We start from the raw sequence: 20,363 nt of genomic DNA on the forward strand, positions 1-20,363 counted from the left end.
GCTCAGAGAGGACTGATGCTGGAGAGCATGGGGGAGCTGCTTATATTTCTCCTTCTGCAAGGAGAGAATGAACAGCCCCTGCCTGTCTCATCTCACCAGGAGGGCTGTCTCATAAGGTCCTCCCCTGAAATTTGGAACACCTTTTCCTTCCCTGCACATTGAGTGCCCTCTTCAGGAGCGACACCGCATGGTATTTGCATGCATGGAGCAGCACAAGAGCACGGTGAACAGAGGCAGCAGTATGCTCAGCAGGGAACAAGATTTTCCCATGTTTCCAGTCCTAGCAGTGTTGACATGTGGAAGTGACTCCACAACCATAGGGTTGTAAAGTAGGTATACTTTATTGCAGTGCACCGGGCGCACTGGGAATAGCTTCCCTCAAAAAGTGTGCACCTGCCCAGTTGTCTCTCACAATTTTATACATGAATACTGCTACATATTACATGAGCTCTAATACATATTCATTCTTTTCCCTGAAAAGGCGGATCTCTTCCTAGTAGTACTCATTTCCAAACTCCCCGCCCTTAGATCCTCCCGGTTGTGCTTGCGCAATGTAGCCTGGTGTTCGAGGGCAGGGGTATTTCAGGATGAAGGCAACGAGGAAGAGGAGATTAAACTTTTTACCTTCCTGGACTTTGACCTTATGTTGGACAGTATTTAGGAGTTTTTTTTGCTTATCTTTGCCTTATTTTCTGCCAGCGAGTTGTTCATCCTTCCCTTATGTGTTGTCCTTGAGCTATATCTTCCTTTTTACATCTGCTTCTCATAAGTTTCTCATCTACATTCCCTGATAATCAGGATATTTTACCATATATGTAGCTAAATATTAATTCAGAAGAGTTTTAGCATCTTCCTCATCTCAGTGTACACTTCCTCAGGCATGGCCATTAAGTTGCAGGGTGTATTCCCAGCAGCTGCTGCAGTTACTGCATCGGCTGCCAAAGGTCTCAACCGAGACAACTGAGGAAGAGCTGGGCAAGACTTCAAGTGAGGCAGCCAGGCCGACGGGCCCTGCACCTTGTGGGAATGCCCGGAAGAAGCGGTGGGTGATTTCTGTGGGGGACTCCATGCTTCAGGCTGTGGATATGAATATATATATGGATATATGGATATATCATATATGGATATATCATATATGGATATACGATATATTCATGCTTGGATACAAGGTGGTTTGGAAAGACTGACAAAGGTTGTCCACGAGTCAGACTATTACCCTCTGTTGCTGGAGTAAAGCTCTGCAGAGAGGGACCTGGGCATCCTGATGGACAGAAAGCTGGCCATGAATGTTCCCTTGTGGCCAAAAAGGCCTAGGAGATGCTGGGCTGCATTTAGAAGAGGGTTGCCAGCAGCTGAAGGGAGGTGATCCTGCCCCTTTGCTCGGCTCTGCTGAGGCCACACATGGAGTATTGTGCCCACTTCTGGGCTCTCTAGTACAAGAGGGACATGGAACTACCAGAGCGAGTCCACAAGAGGGCCATGAAGATGATCAGAGAACTAGAGCACCTGTCGTACTAGGACAGGCTGAGAGAATTGGGCCTGTTAAACTTGGAAAAGAGGAGACTGAGGGAAGACCTCATTAATGTATATAAATATCTGAGGGGAGGGTGTCAAGAGGACGGAGCTGATCTCTTTTCAGTTGTGCACAGTGGCAGGATGAGAGGCAACGGGCACAAACTGAAGCACAGGAGGTTCTGTCTCAATATGAGGGGCACTTCTTTACTGGAAGGGTGACAGAGCACTGGGACAGGTTGCCCAGAGAGGTTGTGGAGTCTCCTCTGCAGATATTCCAAACCCACCTGGATGCCATCCTGTGCAATATGCTCTAGGTGATCCTGCGCAGCAGCAGGTCGGGCTAGATGACCTTCAGAGGTCCCTTCCAACCTCAGCCATTCTGTGATTCTGTGGTAAGCCCACCATGGTCATCATGTTCTCCAACCCTTTCAACTACCTCATATCGCACATTGAGTTTTGGCCATTCTGTGATTTGGTGAACACACAAGCTCCAGACGCTGCAGGAAGCTGCATCCAAAAATATGCAGACGCACAGCTCTGGGAAATTCAGTGTAAGCACCAGGGGCTGGCTGTTTTGTTATCATGATTGCAAGAAGCCACAAGGGAGCTGCTCACACTGCTTAGGACACCACGGAAGGAGTGGGAATGCAAGAGGATGCTGAGCAAATACCAGTGTGTCCTGTAAGCTAAGTGGGCACAGCAAGTTATGGCTTAATTTTTCAATATTTTTTAGGTATGAAGAAATCATACCCTAGTAGCAGATTTTTATTTATTTATTTATTTATTTATTTATTTATTTATTTATTTATTTATTAACAGCTAGGAAATAAGTATTTGGCAGAAGGAGCTTTTTTGCCTTCCATCCTCCATATGAAGTTCTTCTTAGACACTTGCAATCCTAGAATCCTAGAATCATGATGCAGCTTCTGCTCTGGCTCCTGGAGCCCCTCCTGCCCTCCTTCTTCACTGACCTGGGTGCCTGCAGGGTTCTTTCTCTCTCACTTTATCTCATAGCTTCTGCTGTCCCTTTTCAACCTTTTTGGACTGGCTTGTCTCTAACATGGGGCAACTTCTGGTCTTTTCTCACAGAGGCCACCCCTGCAGCTCCCCTGTGCTACCAAACCGTTGATGTGGAAGCCCAATACAAGGATTTTCATTTATTTATTTATTTGTTTGTTTATTTTGAGGAAGTTGGGAATGATGGCAGGGCCACAGGAGGGTGGTGGCTGCAGGTCCAGGGCATGGACATGGGCATGTCTGCAGGCCAGGAGGAGCCTCACAACCCACATTTAAAATCATATAAGCATTTAGTTTGGAAAAAAACTCTAAGTCCAACTGTTAGCCTAGCACTGCCTAGTCTACCACCAAACCAGGTCCCCAGGCACCATCTCTACATGTCTTTTGAGTACCTACAAGGATGGTGACTCAACAGCTTCCCTGGGCAGCCAGTTCCAAAGGTCCACAACCCTTTAAGTAAAGAAAGTTCTCCCAATATCCAACCTAAACCTCCCCCTGTGCAACATCATATGTTACAGAGGGGGTAGGTTGTTATGATGGACCTAAGCTAAGACTGTAACCAAGCGCTTCAACTCTCCCAGCCCTTCCTGTCCCCTCTCTATTGTCCTCTTGTGAAATGTACCCATAGGACATCTCCGAAGTGCCCACAGTGTCTGCTCCCAGAGCATGTTTGCTCATTACCAAGGGTCAAGCTGAAAGCAGATTCGGTTCCCCCTCTGAAACTTGGCTCCATGTGCTGCAAGTGCAAGCAGGGATGGGAGGAACAAGCAGTGGGGAGGAGCAGTGTGGGAAGCATCCTCCTGTAGCTGCCTCTATCGGTCTTTGCTATATTTCCTCCCTAGCTGGTAATGGTGGACCTGAGCTCAGCCCCTGCTGAGCCACCTCCTCCTTTATTCCTGCTGGACTGGTAACAACTTCTCAAAAATTCTTCTGCTGCTGGATGAAGCACCCATGGGTGAGAGGCTGTCTGCTCGTGCTGGGCTTGGGACTGCAGAGGTCCTCCTCATCCTAGCAGGGCTGTGTGGTGAGTGCCTTGTGCAGTCTCCTCCCTGTGCTGGCTGCAGTCTATGTTTTCAGAAACACCATGTTGGGTTGCTGCTTCTCTTCGTTTCTGTGCAGCTTAATTATCGTTATAAGGTACTTGTCTAGAGCAACCTGCATGGGCTTTGTGGACACTGCTGGAAGTGGCATAGATGCAGAACTACCAAGCCCTCCTGCCAAGGGCAGCTCTCTTCCAGCTGGTTGCTGCAGAAGGCTTGAGTTTTCCTCAGAAGTGCTGATATCTCCTAGAAGGTGGATGTCACAAAGTGGGAGAATTTTTTATAGTGGTAGAGTCATGTGGCAAATTAGGAATGAGAAAACAACCTACTGGGAGTGGAGAGGAGTGCTGCCCAGCTGCCCTCATCATACATTGATGATCAGAAAACAGTGAATTGCAAAGGGATGGCAGAAGCAGCCAAGTAAAAATTGGGAAAGGTGTAGAAATCAAGTGTGCTGAGTGAGTGTGGTGCTGCCTTCTCAGTAGTGTCAACTATGTGTTGTAGAGCTTGAATGGCTGAAAAAAAGAGGGAGAATTGGAAATGCCAGCCCTCTGAGGGGTAGTAAATGCTGTGGGGTTGATATGTTTGGGCCAGACTGATTTGAGGAAGCAGGATAGAGGTTTGCAGAAATAAAGGAAAATAAAGGACCTCTTATGTTCCTTATGCTGTGGTAAGGCTGTTCATTCAATAAAGCCAACCGAGATTTGTGAATGCAACATTTCTGGCACATGGTGCTCTGAGTGCACAGCCTTACTCAAAATTGCTCCAACAAAGAGCCTTCAATTCAACTATTCTATACTTTAAAAAAATATTATTATTATTTTTTTTTTTTTTAATTTTTTTTTAGTAATGTAAATTCATCCTGAAGGCTGTTCACTTGAAAAAATTGGCCTTAATGTATTTTGGTTTTCCTTGTTTTGAGGGACCATATTTTCACGTGTCAGTAGGTGGAACAGCCTGGGGTTTGCTCAAGGGCTATCTGTCATGTGTCCTTGCCAAAATTATGATAATAAAGTTTTAAGTGCTTGTGTCCTCCTCTTGCTGGTTCATCCCTATTCCTTTCAGCCAACAGGTAGAGACCATCAAGATACTCCTTAGCATTTTCTTGTCCAAGATTTCCTACTAACTTTTTTTTCCCTTTGCTCTCCCTCATTGCCAGCATCAAGTCCTGCCCAAATAAGACTTGTGAATGGCCCTGACCCCTGCACGGGGCGACTGGAGGTGTTTTACAATGGCACCTGGGGGACGGTGTGTGACGACCACTGGAGCCTCGCGGAAGCCCGTGTGGTGTGCCGGCAGCTGGGCTGTGGGATGGGCCTGTCTGCTGTTGGCGGGGCTCGGTATGGGCGAGGAGAAGACCCCATCTGGCTGGACAATGTGCAGTGCACCGGGACAGAAGCTGCTCTTTCTGAGTGCCGGGCACGGCCCTGGGGAGATCACAACTGTGGGCATGGGGAAGACGTCAGCATTGTGTGCTCGGGTGAGTCTGGCTCCTACCGCGTCTTGGACCAGATGACCTCCAGAGGTCCCTTCCAACCTAAACCATTCTGTTATTTGGTTCTGCAACAACTGCTGGAGACAGCTGAAGGATGAAATTATGGGCAGAACAACTACTGTTCATCCTAGGAAGATGTGCTGCTAATGTCAGGTGGTCCTGATCACAAAGCAGGCCCATGGAACATGCAAGATCAGTCTTAGAAGACAGGTTTCTGTCTCACACCGTTGCTTCCAATGGGTGCCAGATCAGAATTATAGAGTGGTTTGGGTTGGAAGGGACTTTTAAAGATCCAACCCTCCTGACATGGGCAGGGTAACCCTTCACTACATCCGATTTCTCAAGGCTCCAGCCAATCTGACCTTAAACATTTCCACCTCCTCTTCAGGAAAGCTGCTCCAGTGTTTCACCAGTCCCATAGTACAGAATTTCTTCCTTATATCTATGGCTTGAGTTCACCTCTCTGAATATCCCTGTCTGCAGTCATCTGCTTTGGAACAGTGCAGTGCACTGTTATAATGAGGTCTAATCAATATGGATTATGTTGGGACATAAGTCATGCTATCCTAATGCAGCATTTGCTGGAGCACTCAGTTCTCCATCAGCATCTATTTTAGGAAGAGATGGACCTCTTGTCACCCACAGATGATGTTGTTGGCTGGGTGTCCTCTGATTGTGCTGTGAGTGTTGGCACCTGGCTCACAGATTTTGAGCTGAATCCTGCCCTTACAGGTAGGCAGAATTACTTCCCTCACATGATTTTGCAAAGAATTCACACTCTTCACACTTGCTCCAGATAACTTCCGAATGTTGTTCTTGGATTCAAGACCTCTTTACATCTGTCATGGAGTCTACATTCCCCTGACCATTTCTCAGCTTCAACACCTCCTGACTTCACAAGGATTAAACCCTTCATGGGTATATCCTGACTGTCAGACACTGTCCAGAATGGCCTTTGAGAATAAACTGATCCTAAACATTGTAGGCAACTGCATGCTCAGCAAAGTTACTGATCATTTGCTCCTAAGATCTGTAAGCAGCTGCTTTTCCTGCAGAGGCTCTGACTGTTTTCTCCTTGGTGGTGTTTGCAGGGGCACCCACTCCAGGTCTGACCCGTGCCAGGCTGGTGAATGGCTCTGGCCCCTGCTCGGGCAGAGTGGAAGTCTTCCATAACAGCAGATGGGGCACCGTGTGTGATGATGGCTGGAACCTGCTGGATGCTGAGGTGGTGTGCAGGGAGGTGGGCTGTGGCTCAGCTCTATCAGCTTCCCCTGGCGCTGCCTTTGGGCAAGGGGCAGGACCCATCTGGCTGGATGAAGTGACCTGTGCTGGGACAGAGGCTTCCCTTTCTCTGTGTCAGGCCAGATCCTGGGGAAGTCATAATTGCAAGCATAGTGAGGATGCTGGTGTTGAATGCTCAGGTAACTGTCCCTCCCCCCCTCCCCCCCCCCCCCCCCCTTTTTTTTTTTTTAAGGGATTAGTGGAGAAAAAAGAAGAGTTTGAAATGATCCTAGTTGTAGACATCTGCATAGTAGCCCTGCAAATGGAGCTGGGAGGAAACCTGTGATGGGCTGATGTGTGCAAGGGAAACGAACTGGGAGCTTCAGAGGTGGTATTCATCCAGATGTTACACTCGTGGGATGAGTGGGGAGGAGATGAGAGCCCTAGGGAAGCCTGCTCTTCTCAGCTTGTGTCTGCAACCTTCTCACCCTCCAGTTGTGAGATTCTGTGATGATTTAAGCACTGGGCTTCCTGCTCCCAGGGCAGCTCCAGTCCTGGCCTGGATATCCAGATATTTGGTGCTTGTCTCTTTCCAGAACCAACTCAAGTACGTTTGGTGAATGGCTCCAGCCATTGCTCAGGGAGAGTTGAGATCCACCACAACCAGCAGTGGGGGACAATTTGTGATGATGGCTGGGACCTGAGAGATGCAGAGGTGGTGTGCCGGCAGCTGGGCTGTGGGATGGCTGTGTCAGTCCCTGGCAAGGCTCACTTTGGGCGAGGACATGCTCCCATCTGGCTGGATGATGTGAACTGCACAGGGACAGAAGGCGCCATCACAGAATGTAGATTGGAGCCCTGGGGGGAACACAACTGCAATCACAATGAAGATGCTAGCGTTGTGTGTTCAGGTAAGTGACCAGGTCATGGTGTCAGAAAGGAAATTTGATCTAATTTTAGTCTGTTCCCTGCATACATGTTGTTCTCCTTTGTGTATGATGCCATTGCAAGCAGCAGTGCTTGGGAGGTGAGGTAACTCCATTCCTGTAGGCATCAGCACAGATTATCTGGATGCACCTTTGTGTGTCTGTGCTAATCCCCTATCTGACACCGTAAAATGTCTCTTCTCAAGTGGCTTGCCATGTCCATCATGTCATCATCCTCTCTGTACTCTCTGTATGTTGAAATGTGTGTACTCAGATGAGTCATTTGGCCTTTGACACTTGCCATACGTGGCTGCAGGCTATTCCATTTCTACATGCCAAATTTCTTTTGGATCTTTAGAGGTGGTGCAAGATTGGAAGATATTCCCCCATCACTCCATCTTGCAGTGATATGCCAGCCCTTTGTCACCAGAAAAGCGACTCTGGGTGATCTCAGGCGATATTTGCAAGGAGCTTTAGTAGAGGAGAGCAAACAGAAAAACAGCATGGAAGGACTCTCCACGACACAGCTTCAGCCAAACATTTTTGCTAGAGTAAATAAATGTAATTTAAAAAAAATATTTCCTCATTGCATGTGTCCTCTGAGGGAGATGTGGTCACCCTAGCAGACCTCTGAAGCTCATTCTTATGTTTATGGTTTGAATATGGATATCCTGGCATTACCCACAGGAAACACTTTCTGTCATGAATCCTGTTTTTACCTTCTTCTGAACATGTCCAGGTCTTTCTCTTACTCAAATGCTTCCATTGAAGATGCTGATGCAGATGGGAGAAGCACAGTTACATGCTTGTACGTGGCATGGTTGCATGTAGCTGCAAACCCCAGAACATCTGCTTCAGAGGACTAAAGCGTGCAATTTATTCATTTATCTCATTCCCTCTTTAGAGCCCACAGAACTGCGGCTAGTGAATGGCCCAAATCGCTGCGCTGGGCGGGTGGAGGTGCTTCACCACCAGCAGTGGGGCAGTGTGTGTGACAATCACTGGGACATGGAGGATGCCAAAGTGGTGTGTCGGCAGCTGGGCTGTGGTGCTCCAATCTCTGCTCCAGGCTGGGCCAAGTTTGGCAGAGGCTACGATCCCATCTGGCTGGAGAAAGTGACCTGCTTGGGGACTGAGGCTGCCCTTAGTGAGTGCGAGGCCCAGACATGGGGAGTCCACAACTGCCACCATGGGGAAGATGCCAGCGTGGTGTGCTCAGGTAACCCTCTGCCACATTCCTCCTGCTTGTCTTCAGGGAGACCTCTGCTGCTGCTTAGACACGGATGTGTCTTCTTCAAAAGGCAAGGGGATGATAAAAAGGTTCCTGCTGCCAAGAAGCGTTGCGAGGAGGATCCCATCACTGCTACTTCTCCCATTTTTCCTGGCTCATTTTCAGCTTGAGTGAATAGTCATTGAGCTTCTCGTGGAGCTCCCATAGTGCAAAAAACTGTGCTGAGTCTCATGGGAATCCCCGTCTAGTAAAGGCATGATATCAGGGAGCTCAGAGTACAGAGTCACCATCTCTTGCAAGATCCCATGGCCAAGCTTGTATCCACCAACTCTTCCTGAAGGTTTTTTTGTGTGTATTCCTTTGTTTCAGAACCAGAGGTGGTTCGGTTGGTGAACGGCCCAAGCCGCTGTGCTGGGAGAGTTGAAGTCCTTGAGCAGCGCCAGTGGGGGACGGTGTGTGATGATGCCTGGGACCTGAGTGACGCAGAAGTGGTGTGCTGGCAGCTGGGCTGTGGGACAGCAACTGCAGCTCCAGGCTTGGCTTACTTTGGCCAGGGACATGGTCCCATCTGGCTGGCCGAGGTCAACTGCACGGGGACAGAAGCTGCCCTCTCCAAGTGCAGGGCCAGGCCCGAAGGAGTCCACCTCTGCAACCATGGAGAAGATGCTGGTGTGGTGTGCTCAGGTAGCTGTTGATCATCTGCCGATGAGCTTGTGGGTTCCAACACTGCAGGAGCTCAGTGGATTGCTTTTCCTTTCTTATCTATGTCACTGCTCTTCCCACATGTGAATCTTGAACTCCAAGGCAAGACCGATGCTGAACAAGTGGGGATTCCCCTTCGGTGTCATATCAGGCACTTGGTCTCTCCTTTACCAGGTCTACCACCAAGAGATGACATGCTCTGCCTCTTTCCATTTCAGACCCTCCTGAGGTCCGGCTGGTGAACGGCTCAAACCGCTGCTCTGGGAGAGTTGAGGTGCTGCATAACCAGCGATGGGGAAGTGTGTGTGATGATGACTGGGACCTGGATGATGCCCAAGTGGTGTGCCAGCAACTGGGCTGTGGTACAGCTATCTGGGCTCCACGTGCAGCTCGTTTTGGGCTGGGGAATGACCCCATCTGGCTTGACGATGTGAACTGCACAGGCTCAGAGGCTGCCCTCTCTGAGTGCAGGGCCAGGCCATGGGGAGACAACAACTGTAATCACCGAGAAGATGCCAGTGTGGTGTGTGCAGGTAAGCCACCTTCATTCCTTCATCACAGAATCACAGAATCACAGAATTTCTAGGTTGGAAGAGACCTCAAGATCATCGAGTCCAACCTCTGACCTAACACTAAGAAGTCCTCCACTAAACCATATCACTGAGCTCTACATCTAAATGTCTTTTAAAGACCTCCAGGGATGGTGACTCCACCACTTCCCTGGGCAGCCCGTTCCAATGTCTAACAACCCTTTCGGTAAAGAAGTTCTTCCTAACATCCAACCTAAAACTCCCCTGGCGCAACTTAAGCCCATTCCCCCTCGTCCTGTCACCAGGCAGGTGGGAGAACAGACCAACCCCCACCTTGCTTCATGGTGCAGCTCTGGAAGGAGCAATGTTGGCAGCCCTGGTGGACTCAGTATGTTGCCACAGCAACATAGCTCCCCTCTTAAGGGAAGCATATGGATAGCTCTATTTTGCTCGTGTCTCTTGCCTCTGTATAGATACCTATTTTCAGGTCCCTTTACACATTGACCCTTCTCACTACCTTTGGTCCATGTAGTCTTGATGGACTGCCAGACTCTCGCTCTATGTTTCCATAGCACAAAATTTAGGTCTACGTTCAGGTTTCTCCATGTGAACTACATGGCTGAGCCACCCCCTCCTGTTAAAATCCAGGGTGGCCTTGTTGATACAGCTAATGAATGTTGAATGAAATCCAGACAGGTGTAGGTCTTCCATTTGTCCCTGTATCATGTCTGTTCCCTCCTTGTGGTTTCTTTGGATGCCTGAGAACACATAAAATGGGATTAGATACCTGTGTTTATACCAACAGGAGCCTTCACATCATGTTGCACCTGGCTACCACTTGAGGTCCTGTCTTCTACTTGTTTTTTGACCTGCATGTGTCTTTTTAATTCCAGGACCACTCCAGCTCCGGCTGGTGAATGGCTCCAGCCGCTGCTCTGGGAGGGTCGAGGTCCTTCATAACCAGCAGTGGGGGACTGTGTGTGATGACGGCTGGGACCTGAGAGATGCAGAGGTGGTGTGCCGGCAGCTGGGCTGCGGGATGGCCGTGTCAGCTCCAGGCTCAGCTCAGTTTGGGCAGGGCTCCAGCCACATCTGGCTGCAAGGTGTTGAGTGCACAGGGACAGAAGCTGCCCTCTCTGAATGCAGCTCCAGGATGGGGCAACAGAGTTATTGCAACCATGGTAAAGATGCTGGTGTTGTGTGCTCAGGTAAGTTTTTTCTTGAATATCGTTATTCAGAAGAGCATTGGGCTGTGCTAGAGGAAGGAAGAGCATGACTTTGCTAGTGACTCACTCTCCTCTGATTCTGGGTAATGCCAAGCCCCACAGAAGAGCTCAGGTCGCAGAGGTTTGGTCAGTGGCTGGGCTTGCCAGTGAAAACTTAGGGAGATGGGAGATCCCGAAAGAGGCTGAGCTGGTGATGGGAATGAGAATCCGAGCAAAGCAATGAGAGACACAACCAAGCCTCCAAGGGATGGAAAGAACAAGGCTTTGTTTAGGGACCTAGAGGATGGGTTTTAAAGATTGATGTGATCAAGAAAACAAGTAAAAAATGTCAGATTAAGAGCAGGTGGGAAGAAAGGTTCATCTTACAAAGATCAAAAAGGGAGATTTTTACAAATTGCACTGTTTTTATTCTTTTCCAGCAAGCATGCCTGAATTTTCTCTGTCACAGAAGTTTTCTTATTATAGTTGGTACTAATTACAACTTAGCTTTAAATATTCAAAGTCCCTCTGGAGTTTGGGGATGTTCAGTATAATAAAGGAATCAGACACCTCCTTCACAAAGGTCCAGGTAATTCAACATCTCTGAACACCATGAGAGCAGCAGCATGCCTGCTTGCACTTTGATGCTAAAGGAGTCCAAATTGCAAGGTTGTTGGCCATTGCAGAAGCTTTTTGGCATGTCATTTTCAGTGGCTGGAAATGCATACAGAAGTTCCTCAGTTACAAATGTCATAAAAGGTACAAAAATCAGTGACATGCATTAGCTATATGATCTCTGTGAGCAGTGCAGACATGGATGGAGGCTTCCAAAAAGTGCATGTTTTTTTTTTTTTTTTTTTTTTTTTTTTTTCAGATCCTGTGGCACTACGACTGGTGAATGGCTCAAGTTTCTGCGCTGGGAGAGTTGAAGTGCTCCACAAGCAACTGTGGGGAACCGTGTGTGATGATGGCTGGGACATGAATGATGCTGCAGTCGTGTGCAGGCAGCTGGGCTGTGGGGTGGCAGTCTCAGCCCCTGACAGAGCTTGGTTTGGGCGAGGGCATATTGCCATCTGGATGGATGACGTGAACTGCACAGGGGGGGAAGACACCCTCTTGGAGTGCCTGGCCAGACCATGGGGGGAACACAATTGTGACCACGGGGAAGATGCTGGTGTGGTGTGCTCAGGTAAGGTGGCCCTGTTGGTATGGAAAACCTTTGGGCATGCAGGTGTCATCTCCTTGCTGAATTAGTGCTGCTCTGAGAGTGCATGCTTGCTGGTGGCTGAGGAGGCACAGACAAATGGAAAATGAATATGGAATTTCCTTCAACACAAGCTGAGTCTGACCTTGCTAGACTCCACCTGACCTACAGGATTAGTGGGTCCATGGTCTCTGTGGTCAACACCATGGTCACCATGCACCATGGTCAACAGTGTCATCCCAGGATGTGGGTAACTTGAGTATGTGCTCAACACAAGTTGCAGGGATGATCATGACAATAGGGATAAAAATGACGAAAACCTTTCAGAAAGGCTGAAGGAGAAAAGACTACACCATGGGGAATATCCCTACAGCTGAGCTGGGAAGCTGAGTGTCATGATTGGCAAGACTTGTCCTGGCATTCTCACTTGCTCCACTCTTTCCATCCACTTTTGGACAAATCTCAAAATGTGTTCTTCTCATGGCCAGTAAAATAGAAAGTTGTCTCTAGGACATCTGTACGCAGTGAATTATCCTGGAATGGATGCACTTGCTTGGGAACCACCCAGACTGAAGTACTCTCCTTTATGCATCTTGTACATCCTGCAGAACACTCCATCTTAACTGGTCACCCAGGTTTCTTTAAGGAAAGAAACCTGTGGTTGTGGGATGTGGTTTGCAGAAAGGACCATTTTGCAGTCATCCAGCCCTGCCAATGCCCACTGCAAATAAGTTGCTCTACAGAACGAACAGTCAGACCGATGGCACCTTGAGTGGCCTTGACTTCCCCTTGAGTGGTCCACCAAAGTGGTCCAGCTCTGAGGCAAAGGCAGCTGTGATGCACAGGGACCTAAGAGAAGCTCTCTTTGTGTCTCCTCTTTGGAATCATATATCACAGAATAATACAGATTGGAAGGGATCTCTGGAGAACACTGATCTAGTCCTCCATTCACTGTGAGACCAACTAAACCTTGTTAATGGCCTTGACCAGTGAAAATGTAAAAGTCCCCAGGGATGAGGGTCCTAGTGCCTTTCTGGTCTCTGTTACAATATTTAACCATCCTTATGTGGAAAAAGAATATTTTCCGCTATCTAATGTGAATTTCTATTGGTGCACATTGTGCCTGTTTCTTCTTGTCCTTGTGTACTGCTAATTATCTCCTGGATTAGCTCTGGATGAAGGAAAATTTGCTTTCTCCCCACAGGCTATGCTTCAATCACATCATCACAGACTCTGCCACTGCTCCCATTGCTGGTCTCAGTCATCTGTCCAGTTTTGATACTGGTCTGTGGGGCTGTTCTGTGCCTGAAGAGGAGGCAAATGCGAAATAGGACTTCTAGTTCCTCTCCAGGTGAGCTCCGTTGTGGATGAAGAGGGAAATGAAGTTTCCAGAAGGGTATGGTTGGAAGTAGGAGCAGATTTCTTTCCTGTGGCTCATATTGAAAGGGACTTCCTATTCTAGTTTGAGTCCTTTGGTTCCTTTCTCTTTTCTCTTTCTATCCACTGCCCCTCTTTCACATTAACATCATATTTCCAGCTGGGTTACTGATGCTCTTGGTGGTGGGATGGTCCTTCAAGTGGGAGCACCTCCTTAAATGCTCCTCTTTGTTGCCTGCTCCACTTGTTCATTAAGCAGGAGCTCTGAGCTTTGCTCTGTTCCCAGCTCCCCCTTGGGAAGGATATCGGGGATATTTCATCTTTATCCAACAGCTGAGAAAGGATCAGGAACTGTGTCTGTGCCTGAGTTTTTAAGGATGTGGTGGAGACTCTTGGAAAACAGGGTTGAGTGGTTGGAGACACCTGTGTTGAACATCTGCATGTTGTCTTTTTGGGAATGAGGGATGGGGTTGGGTATGATGCTGCCAGTTTTACCAGTGCTGTTCTCAAGCTTTTTCACCTCAGGAAAAGGACAGGTCAGTGGGAAGGCACCAAGACTGAGCAGATCCAAAGGGCTGGATTGTCCAGAGATGTTCCTATGAGTGATGTGTTGGAGTCCAAAAGAACATGCCCATCTATCTCCCTCATGGCAAGGTCACTCCTAGGCCCATGTGTGACCCAACCAAGGAGATATCTTCCAGGTTGCATCCTGTTTCTTTGCCAAGTGCTGAAACTTTGTGTTGAAAGGAATGCCATCTGTAGGCTCTTTGCATGTAGGAGGAAGATTGGGTGGGTGGATCAGCATGTAGTTTTGATGGTGGGAAAAATCTTTGGGATGAAGGGTGCTGTGTGTGGACCAAACATTTGATCAAGGGTGGTTTCTGCAAAGGAGACTTCATGTCTGAGTACTGGCAGTCAACAGTGTATACCCTGTGCTGCTGGCGTTAGTCAAGTCAACTTGATTTGTGCTGTCTCCAAAGCAGTGAGCATCCTCAATGGTCTTGTAAAAGAGGAGGAAAACTCAGGCAGCACTGCCTGGGATGCCTAGATTGACCCACTGACTGAATCCTTGTGGTCTGCAGGCTTTGTACACATGGACGAGCTGGTTGACATGTCCACCTAGATGCCTGGAGCAGAGCAAGTGGAGGCAAAGGAGTCTCACGCTGATGATGCCAGCAACAAGTGAGCTCAGTTCCTGTGACCATCCCAGACACAAGACTCCAGCTGATGCAGCTCCATCCCAGTGCACAACCCTGTCACCATGAAGGGCCATGGACCATCCCTTCTCTGCAGAGTGAAATCACCAGAGATTGACCCATTGTCAGCTCCATGCCCACATCAGCCAGCCACCTGAAGTGATACAGGGCATGAAGCACCAGCTGGCAGAAATGGTCTGTGTGCACAAGAGAAGTGATGCATAGAAATATTTCAGGTTCCTGTTTTCATTTTTTTTTTCTTGGTGTACTTGTGAAAATAAAAAAATAATTCTGTAACACATAAGCAATGTTTTACTGTTTTTTTTTTTGTTTGTTTTTTTTTTTCTTTCTTTTCTTCTTCTCCTTTTTTATTTTTTTATTTTTATTTTTTTAGTCAATGGAGGCTGCAAAGCCTCCCTACATATATGCAATGGCTTGTTTCTGTTCACCTGTGAAGCTGAGTAGCTTTGCTAACTCCACCAACTGAAAGCTCAGGTGAGGCCTCACATAGACATTTAGAGCCACCTGAGATGTCCTAGGACTCAGACTCTGGCATGGGACTGTCAAATAGGAAAAAGGACCTACAGGTAACTAGATGTGTCTCTGTGTGGGCAGCTAGGCCATGCTGAGCTCTTCCTTCTGCTGCATCCCCAAATGTTTCTGCATGTTGTCCTTGGAGAGTAGTCTTCTGGGGCACCTGAGAGCACAGTGCTCTGACACAAGAAGAGCTTGGAAGGCACAGAGATGGGAGCTAGACATGCGGAGGGATGTTGGCTGGGGTTGTAAGCAGCACTGGTCATAAAAAGAAGTGCTGGGTTCTCAAGTGGCTAGTGATGCAGCCCTTCTCACACAACCCAAAACAGCTGCTTGGAAGCATCAGAGAAAGCCTCAACATGGGGACTCAGGCTGTGACAGCTATGATAGCTGTGATGAGTTAAAAGCATGAACACCTGGAAGGCAGGGGAGGAGAGGAGGTGAGCAGGAAACAGGATGCCTGCTGAGTCATAGGGACTTAGAAGATGAAGGCTTGGAATGCCCAGGGATGATTTAATCTAGAAATGACTTTTGTTACAGGTAGGAATGCACCTTATTGCAGGCACTTTGAGATGATGCATACATTGGTCCTGCTGTCTGCTAATGAGCAGGATAATGGTTGTTTCCCTTGTGACCTAGTGACCCTAAAGAGGTCAGGGTAATGGAGAGGTCTCTCTCCAGAATGCAGGCAGTGTTTGCAGAATTAGCTTTTCTTTGTTCTCGTTCCTGAAGCTGCAGTTCTCACCCACTTTGACACGGGGTTATCTTCTTCCTAGGAATCACAGTTCCCTTTTCAGCATTTTCCTGGCATGGTTTAGAAGAGTTCAGCTGTAGGGTCCCCACCCATGGCTGGCTAGTGACCTTGTGCTGCTGCAGAGCTTCCAGTCCTTCATCTGCTCAACAAAAGAACGATTCTGGAAACTTCCCTGGATTGCTCCAGTTTGATGTGAGCTGGATACACGACCAGGGTGGTTCAGCTGGTTCTTTGCAGGGGTTTGGGAAGTAGAGGAGTTTGAGATAGGGGAGCCCACCAGTGTGGTGGGACTAGTAGTCCATCCACCACCCAGCAGCTCCTCAGGTTTTAAGTTTGAATCTACAATCAGCCCATCATACAATTTATGTACTTTTGTTTAAAGGGTGGCAAGTGAGAGTTAAAAGTCGAATAATGCTCTCTTAATGGTAGAAATGGGATCTAGGGACCTTAGTCTATGAGTCTAGAAACACTGAGGCAAGTAAGGATACCTTGCAAAAAGAAATTCATATGTGTGTAGGTCCCCAAAATGTCTGAGCTTGGAGTGTGCGATTTACACACATGCACTTTATAGCCTGTCCCTGAAGTCTCTTTTCAGTGTCATCTGCAAATGGGCCATGGGGTAACCCCAGAACATGCCCTGCTGTCCCAGGATGCTGTTACTTCTCCAACACGTTGCCTTCTCTGTGGGGTGATAAATGAGGGCCCTTGCTAACAAACAGGCATCTCTGTGGGAGTTTCATTTTTGTGTTTCTTGAGTATCACTGCAGCGAGGATCCCATGGGAGGCAGCTTCTTCAGGAGGCCCTCTGGGGAGGTTCAGTATGGGGTACACCAAAGGATGAGCAGATGAAGGGGAGTTAGTGTCTGGACAGGCTCAGAATGGGGAGAGTTCTTCTTCATGACCTGCTCCCACATTCCCTGTCCTCTCTCACTTAACCATTTCTGAAGCCATGCAATTGCCAGTACTAGGGCATCTGAACTTAAAAAATTAAAGCTGTGAGCTTCCTCTGTCCTTGTTATGGCTGATGGACTTACTCTGGCTCAAACCGTTCCCTGAGATCTCTTCTTTACCTTTATTATTTATACCAGTTTTCAATAGATTAGTTCATTGTTGAAGGGGAGAGTGAAATAATTTGTCTGCTGCAGGTTAGCAAAAGACACTGAAATGCAAAAGCTGGGAGGGACAAGATGAGTCTGTGTTAAAAGCCTTGCAACAGCTGGGGAGAGCTAACCCTGGAGATACTGGCACAGGCAGAGCTCAACCATATGGAAAGGCTCCATGTGCTGAAGTGCAGATGTCTGTGCTGGACTGCTGCTAGAGTCACTGGGAGTGTCAGCAGAGAAAAATGAACCACATGAGAAGTCCCTGATGGTTTCCCTCATCTCGTATTCCAGCCTCTCAGAAAACCATACACAGAGCAGTCCCGGGGTAATGCTTCTGAGTGCTTGCTCTTGAATAATGAAGTGATTTCCTGCCATCTAGCTATACATCAATGAAATGCAACAAAAAGGAATTGATAGTACAACGTGTCTGACTTTGAATGTTTCATTTTTCTGGTACACAACTGCTAGCATGTTGCCTGAAATCATTGCCTCTGTATGTCGTAACAGCTAAGGAATCCAAAGAAATGTTGTATACTTTAAGAAAGGTGTCAAGATGAAGAAAAGGGGTTTAATTTTGCCATGATATACAACTCTGGATTTTCCACGTCTTCTGTTCTGCAAGTAGTTCTGGTTGCCACATCCCAGGAAGGATGTACTGGAACTAGAGCAGGTCCAGAGACTGCACAAAGGTCTGGGACCTTCTGGAAGGTAGCGGAGTTGGGGTTGGTCTCTTCTCCCAAGCAACAAGCAATAGGACAAGAAGTAATGGCCTCAAGTTGCACCAGGAAAGGTATGGATTGGATATTAGGAGAAATTTCTTTACTGAAAGGGTTGCGAGGCATTGTAATAGGCTGTCCAGGGAAGTGGCTGAGTCACCATCCCTGGAGGTATTCAAGAAACGTGTAGATTTAGAACATAGTAGACTTAGAACATGGTTTAGTGGTGGACTTTAGGACTAGGTTAAAGGTTGAACTAGATGATCTTACAGTTTTTTTCCAACCTAAATGGTTCTACAATTCCATGGAGTTCATACATGGACACCCTGTCCTTCTGCAACTTCCCCAGCATTACTGCAGGCCCTCTTTAGGTACTGGAAGGCTGCTCTAAGGTCTCCCCAGAGCCTTCTCTTCTCCAGGCTGAACAACCCCAACTCCCTCAGCCTGTTTTCACAGGAGAGGTGCTCCAGCCCCTCGATCATCTCTGTGGCCCTCCTCTGGACTTGTTCTAATAGGTCCATGTCCTTCTGATGCTGGGGGCCCCAGAACTGAGCACATTACTCCAGGCGGGGTCTCACAAGAGCTGAGTAGAGGAGGAGAATACCCTCCCTTGCCCTGCTGGCCGTGCTTCTTTCGATGCATCCCAGGATGCGGTTGGCTTTCTGGTCTACAGACTCACATTCACAGCTCATGTTGAGCTTCTCGTCAACCAAAACCCCCAGGCTGTTCTCAGGACTGCTTTCAATCCATCCTCTGCCTGTAGTTGTGCTTTGGATTGCCCCAGACCAGATGCAGAACCTTGCCCTTGGCCTTGTTGAACTTCATGAGGTTTGCACAAGGCCACCTCTCAAGCCTGTCCAGGACCCTGTGGATGGCATCCCTTCCCTCCAGCATGTTGACTGAACACACAGATGGTGTCACTAGCTAACTTGCTCAATCCCACTGTCCGTGCCACGGCCAAAGATGTTAAAAATCCCAGATGTTTGAAGCATTTGGTATATTTGTAGAAACAAACAAACAAACAAAACACAAAAACAAAACAAACAACTACAACAATACACCCTAGCTCTCTGTAACATGCTTAGAATTCATGTGTGTCTTCCTGAGGCGGGCTGAAGGCTCTCAGAGAGCAGGAGCTGAATGGATGCAGACCTTGGGGCACTAAGAGGAGGAAGGGCTCTGGTGGGTGCATATGAAGGCATCTGGATGCAGAAAAAGGTTGCAGAGCATCCCACCAAAGAGCACAAGATGCCAGCATTTAGTCAGTTAGTATTCAGCAACGAACATCTCTGCTCACAAGAGGCTGCCTGCTTCTAGGAACCACTTTTTCACAAGCAGAATAATATAAGAAATAAAAAAGCAGTTCACAGGAGATTTCTCTTCTGTGACAGTTTCAGCTATGTCTTGGGTCTTGGCAGAACACAGGGACTGCAGAAGGAGCTGGTGTGGGTGCTGCAACAAGGAAGCTTTTTCTTGGCTGGAAAGTGGGACATATGTGCGCAATGAGTCTTGCATGTGTGCAAGATTGCATGAGATCTTGGAAACCCTGGTGCAAAGGGTTAATTATGGACAGACTTGCTTATTGGGTTTCTGTTAGGATGTGAAATTTATGGGCTGCAATATTCACGGGCTGTGATACAGCAATAGGAAGTGTGGGAAATGTGTGGCTGTGTCATGAAAGAAAAACGTCTTGGCACGGACAGCTCCGTTCACTTGCCAGAGAGGAGCTTTTCCAAAAGACATGATGGATAAATGGGGCAAGAGACATCCTTTCATTTCCTTTCAGACAAGCTGCTGCACCTTATATGTTTTTAGTCAGGCTAAATTGAGGAGGAAGGCCGAGGTGGCTCATTATACTATTTGCTGAAAGCCTGAAGTGTAAGCACAGGGAAAGGCTCAGGGTGTTGTGCCAAAGCATCCCATGGTTCAGAGATCAGCCAGGAAAATCCCTGAATTCACTTATACTGGGGGTCCGAATCAATGCAATGGGGCACCCATAACCTGGACATGCTTATAACTAAACCTCAGCAGTTCATTCATGATTTCTGGAACCCCCTTATTCTTTACATGATACTCCCAGAATACAGACTGTGTATTTTATGTGTCTTTTAGTGTGAGGGGTCAGGTCTTATCAACACAATTTCTGATAGTGGCCTTGGGGACAGACAGACTTCAGCTGGAGCAAGCTCTTCCATGTATGTAAAGGACCTGCCCCTTAGAATTCCTTATTTTGGCAGGGGAAAGGAGACTTTTGTTTCCTCACCTATATGGTGAGGCAGATCTTACCTTCAGCCCTGAAGAAAGAGATCTGGGGGTGCTGGTCAACAGCAAGTTGAATGTGAGCCAGCAGGGTGCCTGGCAGCCGAGAGGGCAAACATCATTTTGGGATGCTTTTAATACAGCATAGCCAGCTGGTAAAAAAAAAAAAAAAAAAAAAAAAAAAAAAAAAAAAAAAAGGTGATTCTCCTGCTATATATTACTGAAGCCTCACTTTGAATATTGTGTGCAGTTTTGGTCTCCACATCAAAAGGATGTGAAGATTGTGTCCAGAGGAGGGCAACAAAGCTGGTAAAAGAGCTGGATGGCATGTTCTGTGA

At 47.7% G+C, this 20,363-nt stretch overlaps 1 protein-coding gene across 1 annotated transcript; it reads left to right on the forward strand.

Annotated features, from left to right (window-relative positions):
- The first annotated feature begins 3,385 nt into the window (after positions 1 to 3,385).
- Positions 3,386 to 15,307, forward strand: LOC309889293 (scavenger receptor cysteine-rich domain-containing protein DMBT1-like). The gene is made up of 11 exons (XM_082782060.1): positions 3,386 to 3,556; positions 4,732 to 5,052; positions 6,159 to 6,488; positions 6,885 to 7,199; positions 8,119 to 8,433; positions 8,815 to 9,129; positions 9,366 to 9,680; positions 10,571 to 10,885; positions 11,757 to 12,071; positions 13,291 to 13,437; positions 14,546 to 15,307. The coding sequence occupies exons 1-11, from the start codon at positions 3,484 to 3,486 to the stop codon at positions 14,584 to 14,586; spliced, it is 2,802 nt and encodes a 933-aa protein (XP_082638186.1). The 5' UTR covers positions 3,386 to 3,483; the 3' UTR covers positions 14,587 to 15,307.
- Positions 15,308 to 20,363: the final 5,056 nt, after the last annotated feature.

The sequence above is a fragment of the Aythya marila genome, assembly GCF_965140915.1.
Source record: "Aythya marila genome assembly, chromosome: 34".
NCBI classification, from domain to species: Eukaryota; Metazoa; Chordata; class Aves; order Anseriformes; family Anatidae; genus Aythya; species Aythya marila.